The sequence below is a fragment of the Tamandua tetradactyla genome, chromosome 7, assembly GCF_023851605.1.
Source record: "Tamandua tetradactyla isolate mTamTet1 chromosome 7, mTamTet1.pri, whole genome shotgun sequence".
Classification (NCBI taxonomy): domain Eukaryota; kingdom Metazoa; phylum Chordata; class Mammalia; order Pilosa; family Myrmecophagidae; genus Tamandua; species Tamandua tetradactyla.
Genome location: NC_135333.1, coordinates 140,426,515 through 140,445,086, shown reverse-complemented (window position 1 = coordinate 140,445,086; position 18,572 = coordinate 140,426,515). Strand labels below are relative to the sequence as shown.

At 39.0% G+C, this 18,572-nt stretch overlaps 1 protein-coding gene across 2 annotated transcripts in view; it reads right to left on the bottom strand.

Moving 5' to 3' along the window:
* TBC1D15 (TBC1 domain family member 15) overlaps positions 1 to 10,653 on the bottom strand; it is a 116,652-nt gene extending 105,999 nt beyond the window's left edge. For both annotated transcript variants that reach the window (XM_077111446.1, XM_077111447.1), the window contains exon 1: positions 10,521 to 10,653. In XM_077111446.1, coding sequence (XP_076967561.1) covers positions 10,521 to 10,550 — 30 coding nt within the window. In that variant the 5' untranslated portion in view covers positions 10,551 to 10,653. The remainder of the gene's footprint in view (positions 1 to 10,520) is intronic.
* Between the last annotated feature and the right edge of the window lie 7,919 nt (positions 10,654 to 18,572).

The window sequence follows — 18,572 nt, the reverse complement described above, 5'->3', positions numbered from 1 at the left end:
CCAAGTAGGATTCATCCCAGGTATGCAAGGATGGGTCAACATAAGAAAATCAATTAATGTAATACACCATATCAACAAATCAAAGCAGAAAAATCACATGATCATCTCAATTGATGGAGAGAAGGCATTTGACAAGATTCAACATCCCTTCCTGTTGAAAACACTTCAAAGGATAGGAATACAAGGGAACTTCCTTAAAATGATAGAGGGAATACATGAAAAACTCACAGCTAATATCATCCTCAATGGGGAAAAATTGAAAACTTTCCCCCTAAGATCAGTAACAAGACAAGGATGTCCACTATCACCACTATTATTCAACATTGTGTTGGAGGTTCCAGCCAAAGCAATTAGACAAGAAAAAGAAATACAAGGCATCAAAATTGGAAAGGAAGAAGTAAAACTATCACTGTTTGCAGACGATATGATACTATACGTCGAAAACCCGGAAAAATCCACAACAAAACTATTAGAGCTAGGACTTCCTGGAAGATGGCGGCTTAGTAAGACGCGCGGATCTTAGTTTCTTCTCCAGGACACCTACTAGGGGAGTAGAAACGATACAGAAAGCGCCCAAAGCCACAACAGAGATAAAAAAGACAGCGTACCCCATCCTGGAACGGCTGGCTGGCTGAGAGAAGCAGCTCGGGTGAGATCCCCGAGGCGCGCGGGCCTTACCGGGCGGGGTGGCAAGTGGCCGGAGTTACTCCCTTCCCCCTTCCCGGGCCGGCTGGGAGAATTGGAGAGGCGGTCCCCGGAAACAAAGACGGCTAGCGCCCACACCACGCGCAGCCCCCGGACCAACTGAGAGAATTGGATCGGAAACCCCCAGGCCGCGGAGAACGGTGACAGGTGGGGGAGGCCCCTTCCAAACCCGTGACTCCCGGGGAACGTGCACTCTCTCGGGCGGGCCGCTGCCGCTGGCGCCCTCCCGCCACGCGTGTTGCCCAGGGCCGACTAGGAAATTCGGACAGGCTCTTTCCCTGGCTGCGGCGACCAGCAACCCTCCCTGCGTTCGGACCCCGGGCCGGCTCAAGCCACTTCGGCTAGCGAACCCCCAGGACGGCGAGAGTTTTCCAAAGTTTAAGGTCCCACAGCACCTTTTACTGGTGGGACCCGCAGACAAACGTGTGCCACGAGCGCCACCTACTGGGCAGGATAAGAAAAACAGAACCCAGAGATTTCACAGAAAAATATTACAACCTTGCTGGGTCCAACACCAAGAGAAATCTGAATAAATGCCCAGACGCCAGCAGCAGAAGATAACTGTCCACGCTCAAAAGATTGAGAATATGGCTCAGTCAAAGGAACAAACCAATAGCTCAAATGAGACACAAGAGCTGAGACAACTAATGCTGAATATACGAACAGAAATGGAAAACCTCTTCAAAAATGAAATCGATAAATTGAGGGAGGACATGAAGAGGACATGGGCTGAACATAAAGAAGAAATAGAAAAACTGAAAAAACAAATCGCAGAACTTATGGAAGTGAAGGATAAAGTAGCAAACATAGAAAAAATAATGGATAGCTACAATGATAGATTTAAAGAGACAGAAGATAGAATTAGTGATTTGGAGGATGGAACATCTGAATTCCAAAAAGAAACAGAAACTATAGGGAAAAGAATGGAAAAATTTGAACAGGGTATCAGGGAACTCAAGGACAATATGAACCGCACAAATATACGTGTTGTGGGTGTCCCAGAAGGAGAAGAGAAGGGAAAAGGAGGAGAAAAACTAATGGAAGAAATTATCACTGAAAATTTCCCAACTCTTATGAAAGACCTAAAATTACAGATCCAAGAAGTGCAGCGCACCCCAAAGAGATTAGACCCAAATAGGCGTTCTCCAAGACACTTACTAGTTAGAATGTCAGAGGTCAAAGAGAAAGAGAAGATCTTGAAAGCAGCAAGAGAAAAACAATCCATTACATACAAGGGAAACCCAATAAGATTTTGTGTAGATTTCTCAGCAGAAACCATGGAAGCTAGAAGACAGTGGGATGATATATTTAAAATACTAAAAGAGAAAAACTGCCAACCAAGACTCCTATATCCAGCAAAATTATCCTTCAAAAATGAGGGAGAAATTAAAACATATTCAGACAAAAAGTCACTGAAAGAATTTGTGACCAAGAGACCAGCTCTGCAAGAAATACTAAAGGGAGCACTAGAGTCAGATACAAAAAGACAGAAGAGAGAGATATGGAAAAGAGTGCAGAAAGAAGGAAAATCAGATATGATATATATAATACAAAAGGCAAAATGGTAGAGGAAAATATTATCCAAACAGTAATAACACTAAATGTCAATGGACTGAATTCCCCAATCAAAAGACATAGATTGGCAGAATGGATTAAAAAACAGGATCCTTCTATATGCTGTCTACAGGAAACACATCTTAGACCCAAAGATAAACATAGGTTGAAAGTGAAAGGTTGGGAAAAGATATTTCATGCAAATAACAACCAGAAAAGAGCAGGAGTGGCTATACTAATATCCAACAAATTAGACTTCAAATGTAAAACAGTTAAAAGAGACAAAGAAGGACACTATATACTAATAAAAGGAACAATTAAACAAGAAGACATAACAATCATAAATATTTACGCACCGAATCAGAATGCCCCAAAATACGTGAGGAATATACTGCAAACATTGAAAAGGGAAATAGACTCATATACCATAATAGTTGGAGACTTCAACTCACCACTCTCATCAAGGGACAGAACATCTAGACAGAGGATCAATAAAGAAATAGAGAATCTGAATATTACTATAAATGAACTAGACTTAATAGACATTTATAGGACATTACATCCCACAACAGCAGGATACACCTTTTTCTCAAGTGCTCATGGATCATTCTCAAAGATAGACCATATGCTGGGTCACAAAGCAAGTCTTAACAAATTTAAAAAGATTGAAATCTTACACAACACTTTCTCGGACCATAAAGGAATGATGTTGGAAATCAATAATAGGCAGAGTGCCAGAAAATTCACAAATACGTGGAGGCTCAACAACACACTCCTAAACAACGACTGGGTCAAAGAAGAAATTGCAAGGGAAATTAGCAAATACCTCGAGGCGAATGAAAATGAAAACACAACATATCAAAACTTATGGGACGCAGCAAAGGCAGTGCTAAGAGGGAAATTTATTGCTCTAAATGCCTTTATCAGAAAAGAAGAAAAGGCAAAAATTCAGGAATTAACTATCCATTTGGAAGAACTGGAGAAAGAACAGCAAGCTAACCCCAAAGCAAGCAAAAGGAAAGAAATAACAAAGATTAGAGCACAAATAAATGAAATTGAAAACATGAAAACAATAGAGAATATCAATAAGGCCAGAAGTTGGTTCTATGAGAAAATCAATAAGATTGATGGGCCCTTAGCAAGACTGACAAAAAGAAGAAGAGAGAGGATGCAAATAAATAAGATCAGAAATGGAAGAGGAGACATAACTACTGACCTCACAGAAATAAAGGAGGTAATAACAGGATACTATGAACAACTTTACGCTAATAAATACAACAATTTAGAGGAAATGGACGGGTTCCTGGAAAGACATGAACAACCAACTTTGACTCAAGAAGACATAGATGACCTCAACAAACCAATCACAAGTAAAGAAATTGAATTAGTCATTCAAAAGCTTCCTAAAAAGAAAAGTCCAGGACCAGATGGCTTCACATGTGAATTCTACCAAACGTTCCAGAAAGAATTAGTACCAATTCTCTTCAAACTCTTCAAAAAAATCGAAGTGGAGGGAAAACTACCTAATTCATTCTATGAAGCCAACATCACCCTCATACCAAAACCAGGCAAAGATATTACAAAAAAAGAACTACAGACCAATCTCTCTAATGAATACAGATGCAAAAATCCTCAATAAAATTCTAGCAAATCGTATCCAACAGCACATTAAAAGAATTATACATCATGACCAAGTAGGATTCATCCCAGGTATGCAAGGATGGTTCAACATAAGAAAATCAATTAATGTAATACACCATATCAGCAAATCAAAGCAGAAAAATCACATGATCATCTCAATTGATGCAGAGAAGGCATTCGACAAGATTCAACATCCTTTCCTGTTGAAAACACTTCAAAAGATAGGAATACAAGGGAACTTCCTTAAAATGATAGAGGGAATATATGAAAAACCCACAGCTAATATCATCCTCAATGGGGAAAAATTGAAAACTTTCCCCCTAAGATCAGGAACAAGACAAGGATGTCCACTATCACTACTATAATTCAACATTGTGTTGGAAGTTCTAGCCAAAGCAATTAGACAAGAAAAAGAAATACAAGGCATCAAAATTGGAAAGGAAGAAGTAAAACTATCACTGTTTGCAGACGATATGATACTATACATAGAAAACCCGGAAAAATCCACAACAAAACTACTAGAGCTAATAAATGAGTACAGCAAAGTAGCAGGTTACAAGATCAACATTCAAAAATCTGTAGTTTTTCTATACACTAGTAATGAACAAGCTGAGGGGGAAATCAAGAAATGAATCCCATTTAGAATCGCAACTAAAAGAATAAAATACCTAGGAATAAATTTAACCAAAGAGACAAAAAACCTATATAAAGAAAACCACAAAATACTGCTAAAAGAAATCACAGAAAACCTAAATAGATGGAAGGGCATACCGTGTTCATGGATTGGAAGACTAAATATAGTTAAGATGTCAATCCTACCTAAATTGATTTACAGATTCAATGCAATACCAATCAAAATCCCAACAACTTATTTTTCAGAAATAGAAAAACCAATAAGCAAATTTATCTGGAAGGGCAGGGTGCCCCGAATTGCTAAAAACATCTTGAGGAAAAAAAACGAAGCTGGAGGTCTCGCGCTGCCTGACTTTAAGGCATATTATGAAGCCACAGTGGTCAAAACAGCATGGTATTGGCATAAAGATAGATATATCGACCAATGGAATCGAATAGAGTGCTCAGATATAGACCCTCTCATCTATGGACATTTGATCTTTGATAAGGCAGTCAAGCCAACTCACCTGGGACAGAGCAGTCTCTTCAATAAATGGTGCCTAGAGAACTGGATATCCATATGCAAAAGAATGAAAGAAGACCCATCTCTCACACCCTATACAAAAGTTAACTCAAAATGGATCAAAGATCTAAACATTAGGTCTAAGACCATAAAACAGAGGAAAATGTTGGGAGATATCTTATGGATCTTACAACTGGAGGCAGTTTTATGGACCTTAAACCTAAAGCAAAAGCACTGAAGAAGGAAATAAATAAATGGGAACTCCTCAAAATTAAACACTTTTGTGCATCAAAGAACTTCATCAAGAAAGTAGAAAGACAGCCTTCACAATGGGAGACAATATTTGGAAATGATATATCAGATAAAGGTCTAGTATCCAGAATTTATAATGAGATTGTTCAACTCAACAACAAAAAGACAGCCAACCCAATTACAAAATGGGAAAAAGACTTGAACAGACACCTCTCAGAAGAGGAAATACGGATGGCCAAGAGGCACATGAAGAGATGCTCAATGTCCCTGGCCATTAGAGAAATGCAAATCAAAACCACAATGAGATATCATCTCACACCCACCAGAATGGCCATTATCAACAAAACAGAAAATGACAAGTGCTGGAGAGGATGCGGAGAAAGAGGCACACTTATCCACTGTTGGTGGGAATGTCAAAGGGTGCAACCACTGTGGAAGGCAGTTTGGCGGTTCCTCAAAAAGCTGAATATAGAACTGCCATACGACCCAGCAATACCATTGCTAGGTATCTACTCAAAGGACTTAAGGGCAAAGACACAAACGGACATTTGCACACCAATGTTTATAGCAGCATTATTTACAATTGCAAAGAGATGGAAACAGCCAAAATCTCCATCAACAGAAGAGTGGCTAAACAAACTGTGGTATATACATACGATGGAATATTATGCAGCTTTAAGACAAGATAAATTTATGAACCATGTAATAACATGGATGGACCTAGAGAATATTATGCTGAGTGAATCCAGCCAAAAACTAAAGGACAAATACTGTATGGTCCCACTGATGTGAACGGACATTCGAGAATAAACTTGAAATATGTCATTGGTAACAGAGTTCAGCAGGAGTTAGAAACAGGGTAAGACAATGGGTAATTGAAGCTGAAGGGATACAGACTGTGCAACAGGACTAGATACAAAAACTCAAAAATGGACAGCACAATAATACCTAATTGTAAAGTAATCATGTTAAAACACTGAATGAAGCTGCATCTGAGCTATAGGTTTTTGTTTTGTTTTGTGTTGTTTTGTTTTGATTTTACTATTATTACTTTTATTTTTTTCTCTATATTAACATTCTATATCTTTTTCGGTTATGTTGCTAGTTCTTCTAAACCAATGCAAATGTACTAAGAAATGATGATCATGCATCTATGTGATGATGTTAAGAATTAATGATTGCATGTGTAGAATGGTATGATCTCTAAATGTTGGGTTAATTTCTTTTTTTCCGTTAATTAAAAAAAAAAAAAGAGAAGGGATAATTGGAGATGAAGGGATACAGACTGTACAACGGGACTGGATATAAAAACTCAGAAATGGACAGCACAATACTACCCAATTGTAATGCAATTATGTTAAAACACTGAATGAAGCTGCATGTGAGGTATAGGTTTTTTGTTTTTGTTTTTTTTGTTTTTTTTCTTTCTATTATTGTTTTAATTCTTATTCTGTTGTCTTTTTATTTCTTTTTCTAAATCGATGCAAATGTACTAAGAAATGATGAATATGCAACTATGTGATGTTATTAAGAATTACTGATTGTACATGTAGATTGGAATGATTTCTAATTGTTTTGTTAATTCTTTTTTTAATTAATAAAAAAAAAACTATTAGAGCTAATAAATGAGTACAGAAAAGTAGCAGGTTACAAGATCAACATTCAAAAATCTGTAGCATTTCTATACACTAGTAATGAACAAGCGGAGGGGGAAATCAAGAAATGAATCCCATTTACAATCGCAACTAAAAGAATAAAATACCTAGGAATAAATTTAACTAAAGAGACAAAAAACCTATATAAAGAAAACCACAAAATACTGCTAAAAGAAATCACAGAAAACCTAAATAGATGGAAGGGCATACCGTGTTCATGGATTGGAAGACTAAATATAATTAAGATGTCAATCCTACCTAAACTGATCTACAGATTCAATGCAATACCAATCAAAATCCCAACAACTTATTTTTCAGAATTACAAAAACCAATAAGCAAATTTATCTGGAAGGGCAGGGTGCCCCGAATTGCTAAAAACATCTTGAGGGAAAAAAACGAAGCTGGAGGTCTCACGCTGCCAGACTTTAAGGCATATTATGAAGCCACAGTGGTCAAAACAGCATGGTATTGGCATAAAGATAGATATATCGACCAATGGAATCGAATAGAGTGCTCAGATATAGACCCTCTCATCTACGGAGATTTGGTCTTTGATAAGGCAGTCAAGCCAACTCACCTGGAACAGAACAGTCTCTTCAATAAATGGTGCCTAGAGAACTTGATATCCATATGCAAAAGAATGAAAGAAGACCCATATCTCACACCCTATACAAAAGTTAACTCAAAATGGATCAAAGATCTAAACATTAGGTCTAAGACCATAAAACAGTTAGAGGAAAATGTAGGGAGATATCTTATGAATCTTACAATTGGAGGCGTTTTATGGACCTTAAACCTAAAGCAAAAGCACTGAAAAAGGAAATAAATAAATGGGAGCTCCTCAAAATTAAACACTTTCGTGCATCAAAGAACTTCATCAAGAAAGTAGAAAGACAGCCTACACAATGGGAGATAATATTTGGAAACGACATATCAGATAAAGGTCTAGTATCCAGAATTTATAATGAGATTGTTCAACTCAACAACAAAAAGACAGCCAACCCAATTACAAAATGGGAAAAAGTCTTGAACAGACACCTACCAGAAGAGGAAATATGGATGGCCAAGAGGCACATGAAGAAATGCTCAATGTCCCTGGCCATTAGAGAAATGCAAATCAAAACCACAATGAGATATCATCTCACACCCACCAGAATGGTCATTATCAACAAAACAGAAAATGACAAGTGCTGGAGAGGATGCGGAGAAAGAGGCACACTTATCCACTGTTGGTGGGAATGTCAAAGGGTGCAACCACTGTGGAAGGCACTTTGGCGGTTCCTCAAAAAGCTGAATATAGAATTGCCATATGACCCAGCAATACCATTGCTAGGTATCTACTCAAAGGACTTAAGGGCAAAGACACAAACGGACATTTGCACACCAACGTTTATAGCAGCGTTACTTACAATTGCAAAGAGATGGAAACAGCCAAAATGTCCATCAACAGAAGAATGGCTAAACAAACTGTGGTATATACATACGATGGAATATTATGCAGCTTTAAGACAAGATAAACTTATGAAGCATGTAATAACATGGATGGACCTAGAGAACATTATGCTGAGTGAGTCCAGCCAAAAACTAAAGGACAAATACTGTATGGTCCCACTGATGTGAACGGACATTCGAGAATAAACTTGGAATATGTCATTGGTAAGAGAGTCCAGCAGGAGGTAGAAACAGGATAAGATAATGGGTAATTGGAGCTGAAGGGATACAGACTGTGCAACAGGATCAGATACAAAAACTCAAAAATGGACAGCACAATAATACCTAAGTGTAAAGTAATCATGCTAAAACACTGAATGAAGCTGCATCTGAGCTACAGGGTTTTTTTGTTTTGTTTTCTTTTTTTTACTATTATTATTACTTTTATTTCTTTTCTCTATATTAACATTCTATATCTTTTTCTGTTGTGTTGCTAGTTCCTCTAAACCGATGCAAATGTACTAAGAAACGATGATCATGCATCTATGTGATGATGTTAAGAATTACTGATCGCATATGTAGAATGGTATGATTTCTAAATGTTATGTTAATTTCTTTTTTTTTCCGTTAATAAAAAAAAAAACAACTCTGCTTCATCATCTCAAGGATTTTCAAAACTAATTCACTCTTATAAGAAAGGGGAGGTGTCCTTCAAATGGAAAGGATCCCCTCTGGATCATTTCAGATTGAAAATCAAGCACGATAGCTTTCAAATATGTTGTGAGCAAGGAGAAGATCAACATTCACCCTAAATATAAAACTAACAGGAAACCAAGGGATGTGAATATCCAAAAAAGGATGATCAACCTATAATTCCATCTATAATTTAAAGTACGTAGGATGTAGAAGTAAGGAACCTTTTTAAAAAGCCTTTTTACATTTCATGTAAACCTAACAAGTACAAGAAAGACTGGACTCTTTCTGCAAAAAGAATAAGCAAACAAAGGCATAACTGCCCAATTTCCCAAGGCCACACTTCAGATTAGTAACAAAACCAGGTCCATACCACCATATCTGTTGTTCTGTCGCTTTGCCTACTAGTCCAGACACCAAACCACAAACACTATCAGATAATTTAGTGAGGCTGGGAAGGGGGGATGAGGAGGGAGATGTGTAGGAAAAATATTATTGAAACTAAAGGAAGAGGGGAAGCTATCTGCAAAGGTAAATAAACCTTAGTGTTCGATGAGTCATCACTTGTTCCAGCTGTTTACCAAATACTCCTGCACTGGGAAATGCCAATGTCAGGAAGCTGACTGCCCTGAAAAATAGGCATAAGATGTGCCCTAGGAATGTGAACAAACACTATACAGTAAGATATCCTCCACACCCTAATTAACAAGGGGTAGGTTCACTGATCGCCTCTGTAATCAGTGGCACCGCAGACACCACCTCCGCAACATCACGAAGCTGTCTATCTAGGAAATACCAAGAACAAGCAGCACCTTACTAGACCAGCAAAGGATGGAGGAAATCTCCAGCTCTGGAGTAGAAACATGCCCTGCTGCTCACAACTACTAACCAACTCAGCTGTCTGATAAGATGGGTACAATGACCATTTTTCTCCTAAGCATACAACTGCACAGCACCTATTCAGTTCCTCGCGAAGGAGGAGATGCCTTCAGTAGAATGCAGCAAATGAAGGCAGCGGCAAGTCAGATTAATGCCTCAAATAAAGAGAAAAAAAGACGCTGGGGTGAGAAAAGTAGACACAAGGAACTAGAGTCAGGAAAAAGCGTGCAAGAAAAAAAGGAAATGCTATTCTTTAATGTTAAGAATAAAATGTTATTAATTTTCTATCTCTTAGAAAAAGCAAGACGAATAAAAGCCCTCCAGTACTGGGGCACAGCAGAGCAGAAGAGCATCGAGGCCTAGGTGGCCTCGGAGCAAGAGCCCGGCTTCTAATTCCCGGGCTGAGGCGGCATTCTGGGGAAAACAGCTGACACCACCCAGTCTTCCTTTCTTACATCTACCATGGACTGTCCCCACTGCAGAAAGACCCTCGCGTTCTTCCGCGGCGCGTCCCCAGGCGATAAAGACACAGCTCAAGAGAAAAACAGGAGTGTTCCGCGGAGCCGTTACTTACCTTCCCGCTCGCAACACCCGCTACCGCCATGTTTCCCGAGCGTGCCTGTGATGACGTAGCAAGGCCTCACGTGTCTCTCGAACTCACAACAACATCCGGCGAAACTCAGAGGGCATCCGGCCTGGAAAGCGGTAGGGAGGAACTGAAGAGGCGCGGAGGAGCGGTCTGACGCATGCGTGCTGAATAGGGCTCGGCGGTCGCTCGGGTGGAGTCTTTGGCTGAGAACTGCGCATGTGCTAAATTAATTTTTCTGGTTATGAACCATAGTTGAATGTCTTTGAATCGAGGTTTTCCCGGAGGCGAGACACAGACGGTTTAGGCGGCTACTTCACTTTGGAATGGTGGAAAGAACGGCATATTGGGAGCCAGCAAGCGTGGTTCTGTCTTTATGGCCGTAGGCAACTCACATCCTCTAAACGTCACTTTCTTCCTGTGTGAAATTGAGATGGTAGGGTTGTGGTGAAGGTTAAAGGAACCACAGCGCTCTGTTCGAGAGACACACACTGAGACTTTTCTCTAAATTTGAACCTGGTTACTGCCGCTCAGTCAATACCGTGAACAAGGTATTTTGATAAAAGCAGCAATAATACCACGCCCTCACTGCTCCAGACTCCAGAACACATTGCTCATTGCCCCTACAGAGTTGCTTAATAGCTGTGTGACTTTAAACAGGTTTCTCAATTCATTCAAGCCTTAGGATGTAAAATGAGAGTGACCCATGAAGTGGTTGATCACATGGGACAGAGCATGTGTGGTAAGATGACTTGTTGAGATATTGAGATGTTAATTTGTTCTCCGTGCTGTAAACGAATCCGAGAGAATGAGTGGATACAATTCTTGATAGCTCCGGGCCAAGGTCGAGAATTTCTATAGAAACTTCCCTAGATTTTGGACAGAATTTAGGCTCCTTTTCACCAAAAACACCTGTGCCCCCCTGAGGTGCTTCTGTTTTATCTTTACAGAGTAGAGAGGTATTAGAGGCTCTTGACCTTGATTGAGGTAATTGGCAACCAAAGGGAACCACAGAAATGGAGGGTTGCAGGTTCTGTGAATATCAGAAGCTTAATGGCTGAGGGAGGCGTCAGGAATTTAGATGAGAATGGATATGTGGTGGGGTCTTCAGATCAACTGCAATAGCATCACCTGGGAGCTTGTTAGAAATAGACTATCCGGGCCCACCCCAGGCCTATTGAATTAAAATCTTCAGTGTAACAACATCCCCAGGTGATTTGGATGCACATTTAAGTTTGAGAAATACAGTCTTAAGTGAAACTTGAATTTTATTTTTATTCCCTGAAAATTATTACCCTTTATTGAACTAAAGACAGTTATGGAAAGGTGTTGCTGCTATGTTTCCCCTTTCAGAGATGTTCTGTGGAAAACTGATGGGACAGCATCTCCATAACTCCTCTCTTTACTGTCCTCACTGCTACTCACATGGTTCAGTTTCCTCATTACCTGTGATTTGGACAACTGCAGTGGCATCCTAATTCAATCCTTTGCTTTTTGCTTCATCTTCCCCTGAATCCATCAAACACAGTCCTGCCAGAGAGATCTTTCTAAAGCATAAATGTGATCATGTGAATTCTCCGCTTAAAGTCCTTTAATGTTCCCACCTCTTGAGGAAAAAAAGTCGAAATTTCCCATCATAGAGCACAAAATCCTTCATAAACTCTGCCTTCCATTTCAGCCTTATCTCCAATAACTTTCCCTTTCAGACCCAGTTCTCCAAACATAGCCAAATATCTTCTGTTTCCTGTATGTGCCAGGCTGTGTCTCAAGACAACTACTGACCATAGGAGATTTTTACTTGGATTGTGGGGAAGGTCCTGGGCCGATCACTGTGGCACACCCAGGTTTGAATCATATGCCTTCCGCCCCACTCCACGTGGCAGGGTAATTTGCCAGAGAAAAATCCAGGTACTATTCCAGAAAAAAAAGCAGAGTGGCTGCTGGGCAAACAAAAAGACATCAATCACAGAGATTCCGTTATACTATCCCATAGCACCCTATGCTCTTATCACACTGTGAAAGATTTGGTGGTTTTCTGAATTGCCTTTACTACTAGGCTGTGAACTATTGGAAGGAGGAACTACACTCTCCATCTCTGACATTACACCTGGCACCAATGCCTGACACACAATAAACACAAAATGAATGTTTGTTGAATACATTTATTTGAATCACTGACCCATTTAGGAAAGGCATATTTCCTAACGTAACAGTTCCACTGAAGAGGAGAGAGATCTATTTTCCTTCTTAAACAATATCCTCTCTATATAAGCAAATGGAGGAAACAAGATATTTTCGTTTCCGAGGCTGCTGAAAGCAGATACCATGCTTAACAATGGGAATTTATTAGTTTACAGTTTTGAGGCTGAGAAAAATTTCCAAATCAGGGCATCATCAAGGTGTTGCTTTCTTCCCTGACTGACTGCCAATAAGCCTTGATTTGTCTGCCATATGGCAGGCACATGGCTGCATCTGCTGGTCTCTCCCTTCTGTTTCAGGTTTTGTTGCTTTCAGCTTTTTGCCTCCATGGTTTTCTGTTTCTGCATTTCATCCTCTCATAAAGGACTCCAGGAAGGAGATTAAGGCTCATTCTAGGCCATCCCTTAAATGAAGTAACCTCCTTAAAAGGCCCTACTTACAATGGGTTTATACCCACAGGAATTGATTGTCTTTAAGAACATGATTTTCTGGGTTACATACAGTTCCAAACCACTATACAAAGTCAGGATGTTTTTCTTAATTTGCCAGAAGCAATCACAAATATGAAATGAATTGGCTTAAATTAAACAATAGGAATTTATTGGCCCATGGTTTTGAGGCTAAGAAAAGTCCAAAATCAAGATGTTCAGCAAGGCAATGCTTTCTCCCTGAAGTCTGGTGGTATTCTGGGGCTGGCTGACAGTGATCCATGGGCCCGTGACTTTTCTATCACATAGAGTATAAATGGTTGTGTGTTCTTTTTCTTCCAGATTCTGCTGGCTTGCAGCTTCTCCCTCTCCCGGGAAGCTCTTTCCTTGTGGTCTTCTCTATAAGGCCTTCAGTATAATAGGATTAATACTGTTTTGATTTGCTAATGCTGCCGTATATCTTAAATGGGTTGCCTTTTATAAAGGGGATTTTTTAGGTTAAAATGTACAGTTCTAAGGCCATGAAAATGTCCAAATTAAGGCATCAACAAGACGATACTTTCACTCAAGAAAGGCTGCTCGCTTCTGGAGTTTCTTTGTCACATGGGAAGGCACATGGTGACATCTGCTGGCCCTTTGCTCCCAGATTTTGTTGCTTTCAGTTCCTGGTTCCAGTGGCCTCCTCTCTGAGCTTCTGTATGTCCCCAAGCATCTGAACTTTTTGCTCTCTGTGTCAGCTCTCCAAGCATCTGCATTTGGCATCTGTTCTCTGTGTCAGCTCTGAGCTCTTTCTCTCTCTCGGAGGTTTTTTTTTTGTATGCTCTATGGCAGCTTTCATTCTTTTTCCATGTGAGTATCCCATTATTGCAGCACCATTTGTTGAATTTTTGTTTGTTTGTTTTGGGGCAGTGTATGGGCTGGGAATTGAACCCAAGCAAGAATTCTACTGCTGAATTACCCTTGCACCCCCTCAGGAACTCTTTTAAGGACTCCAATAAACTAATTAAGACCCATCATGAATGGGTGGGTTGCATCTCCATGGAAACAACCTAATCAAAAGGTCTGTCCCCACAAGATTGAATTAGAATTAAAAGAATTTGACTTTTTTGCGGTCCGTAATAGTTTCAAACCAGCACAAACACTCATCCTGATTCAGTTGGCCATACCTTAACTCAAAATAACATTTTCAAAAGGTTCTATTTACAATGGGTTCACACCCACAGGAATGGATTAAGATTAAGAACATGGTTTTCTGGGGTACATGGTTCAACCTACCACAACTTCAAAGTGTTTTGTTTCAGATTTCAGTTTTTTTACTATATTGGTGGGGGGGAAATCAGAATACACTTACGTATAGCAAGAAGACATATTTTGGTCTTTTTCTTTCCTTAAACAGCATGCATATAAAATGTAACGTAAATGAAGTTATGCTATAACTTAAAATAATTAATGTTGTCATAGAATCAAGTAATTTCATAATTCCTAGGTTCACTCACCAAAACTGTATAGTCATTCACTAATTATAATTTATCACTTGAAAGTCATATGATGCAAAAGAATCTTAATAATAAATGCCTTAAAGAAACTCTAGACCTAGGGGAGACTTCTTTAGTGATAGTCTCTAGTAACTTTTTCAATTGAGAAAGTTGAACCTCTTAGAGATTAATGACTTGCCATGGTTATGAACAACTTTATTCATAAAATAAAGGCTGAACAGAGACTTAGTCAGCTGTGCTACACTATCAGTTGAAAGTGATCATTTCCTTTAGGTCTATAGCATTTGATTCTCTCTCACTTCAGTTTCTGACTGACCAATGTGGCTTCCAGAACTTATCCCATGTCAAACTTCATCTATTAAGATACCCCTGTAAAACACCAGCCCAGCTGCTCGAGAGGCTAATGAAGACAAGACAAGGTCCCCCAACCTAAAATATCTTTCCTTGAGAATTTTGGTCATTTGGACTACCAGTTTGGTTCTAATAATGTGTTATCCTAGGACTTCAGAAGAGAAGGGACCTCGTGAGCTATCTTCTACTGCAGTGGTTATTGCTAAACATTTGATGATAATGGCCTACATTTTACTAGTCTACAAAGACAACAAATGTAGTCTAAGAGCACTGAATCGAGTACTACATGATGAAATTCTTAATAAACCCATGGAAACATTTAAACTTGCCATAGCATCAAGGATGGTATTAGTTTATTAAGCTGCCAGAATGCAATATACCAGAAATGGAATGGCTTTTAAAAGAGGAATTTAGTAAGTTATAGGCTTACAGTTCTAAGCTTTTAAAAATGTCCAAACTAAGGCATCCAGGGGATAATACCGTAATTCAAGAAAGGCCAATGTGTATGAAACTCTTATGTCAGCTGTGAAGCACATGTCTAGCACCTGCTGGTCCCTTGCTCCTGGGCTCTGTTGCTTTCAGCCTCTTTCCTGTGGGGTTTCCTCACTTTGCCTTTCCGGGGCTGGCTTTCATCTCTTTGCTTCCCTTGGCCCTCTCCAGATTCTGGCTTGCTTAACCTCTCATGGGAAGGCACATGGCAATGTCTGCTGGGCTCCAAGCATCTCCAAACATCTGTGTCTCTGTTCACTCTGAAGCAACTGCTTTCCAAGCATCTCTATTGGCTCTGTCAGCATTGAAGCTTTTTCCAAAATGGTTCCTTCTTAAAGAATTCCAGTAAGCAACCCCACCTTGAATGGGTGGGTCACATCTCCATAGAAACAATCTAAAGGACCCCAACCAGCAATATTGAATGAGGATTAAAGAACATGGCTTTTATGGGATACATGACAGTCTCAAACCAGCACAGGGATATATGCTCTTCAGAATAATTTATGTGGCACTGTCAAACCACCTGAGATGAGTGTCAGGGGAAACAGCTGACTCCTGGGTACTGTTGGCTACTATACACTTCAAGAGCTGGGCACCAATAAAAGCCCAGTGCCCTCTACTAACAAAGCTAAATATCAAGCCAATTGGCAAAGAAAAAATATTAAAGAGCCTAGATTGATTTTCACAAAGCAAACAAACAGGATGAATTTAGAGCTGAGTGGCAACAAATCGGTAAACAGGCACAGTTCACCCTTTGCCTACTCAGTTTCTGTATGCATCCTTCTACACACATTGAAAATCCAATACAACATCAAAACAACCCTGTACAGCTATTCTTATAAGTGAAGAAGTTCTCATCCTTTCTCCAAAATGAGGAGAAATACAGTGCTGAGAGTCACAGTATTTGTCCCTCTCTATATGAATTACTTCGCAAAATTTGGTCACAATCCTACTGAATATTCTTTACCTAGAGACAAATGGCAAAGTTAACATTCAATAATTTGTATGTAAATTAAAAATGGGAAAGAGAGAGAAGAAAATATTTAGTTATACAAATAAACACAGAACAAACAATATGCAAAACGACTACTGTCCTCAGTTCTCTAATGGTTATAGAGTACTAACTTTGGATTCCTTGTTCCATTACCATTCCATATTTCCCATATCCTCAGCCAGAACTTTAGCTGGTTAGGATATCTTACCTGGTGTAGTGACCCAAACCGTCATTCCCAGGGGGAATGAGTCCTCAGTTGTCTTGCTTTTTTTTTTATTGCTGTAGTTTTCCATTAACATTTACAGTTATTCATTTTCTAGGGCTACCATAACAAATTGCCACAAACTGGGTGACTTAAAACAACAGAAACTTATTCTCTCACAACTCTGGAGGCTAGAAATCTAAAAATCAAGTTGTTAACAAGGCTATTCTCCTTCCATCCCTAACATCTGATGGCTCCTTGTAATCCTTAGTATTCCTTGGCTTGTAGCTGCATCATTCCAATCGCCACCTCTGTCTTCACATAGCCTTCTCTCTGTGTGCCTCTCTCTATATCTGAATCTCCCTCTCACTTTTTATGAACATAATTTATTTACCAATTTATTTTAATTTCCCCCTTTATTAAAGAAGTTGTGGGTTTACAGAGAAATCATGCATAAAGTACAGGATTCCCATATACCACCCCACCAAAAACACCTTGCATTGGTGTGGAACATTTGTTACAATTGATGATAGCACATTTTAATAATTTTACTATTAGTTGAAGTCCATGGTTTAACTGAGAGTTCACTGTGTAGTATAATGTAGTACCATGATTTAAAAAAAAAATTTTAGTCTGTTACCATTTATACGATCTTATATTTCCCTTGTAATCATATTAGGATATGTATTTCAGTGCTATTAACTGCATTCTCCATGTTGTGCTACCATCACTGCTACCCATTACCAGAACCTTTCCTTCATTCTGAATAGGAACCCTATACATTTTAATCCATAAATTCCCATTCCCTGTCCCCACCATAGCCATTGGTAAACTATATTTTAGATTCTGACTCTATGAGTTTGCTTATTCTAATTGTTTCAAATCAAAGAGATCATACAATGTCTGTCCTTTTGTGTCCAGCATATTTCATTCAACATGATGTCATCAGGATTCATCCATGTTGTCACATATATCAGGATTTAGTTTCTGCTTACAGCTGAAAAGTATTCCATTGTATCTATATACCACATTTTATCTATCCTTTCAATGATTCATGGACACAGGTTGCTTCCATCTTTTGGCAACCATGAGTAATGATGCTATGAGCATCAGTGTGCAAATATCTGCTTGAGCCCCTGCTTTCAATTCTTTTGGGTTTATACCTAGTAGTGGTAGTCTATACTTAATTTTCTAAGGAGCCACCACACAGTCTCCCATAGCAGTTGCCAACAGGAATAAATGCGTGTTCCTATATCTCCACATCCTCTTCAACACTCCTTATTTTACATCTTTTTTTTTAAGAGCAGCCATTCTAATGGGTATGAGATGCTATCTCATTGTGGTTTTGATTTGCATTTCTCTGATAGTTAATGATGTTGAGTATCTTTTCATGTGACTTCTAGCCATTTCTGGCCAATATATTTCTTTGGAGAGATGTCTGTTCAAGTCTATTGTCCATTTTTTAATTGGGTTGTTTGGTTTTTTGTTGTTTCAATGAAGGATTTCTTTGTATATACTGAATATTAATCCTTTATCAGATACATAGTTTCCAAATACATTCTCCCATTGTGTATGTTATCTTTCTATTTTCATGATGAAGTGTTTTGAGGAACTTTTTTTTAGGAGGTCCCATTTATCTATTTTTTCTTTCATTGCTTGTGCTTTGGTTGTAAAGTCTAAGAAACCATTACCTAACACAAGGTCCTGAAGATGCTTCTCTACATTCACTTTTAAGAGTTTGATAGTTCTAGTTCCTATATTTAGGTCTTTGATCCATTTTGAGTAGATTTTTGAATAAGGTGTGAGGTAGAGGTCTTTTTTTATCTTTTTTGCAAATAGAGATGCCATTTTCTTAGCACCATTCAGTGAGGAGATTGTTAA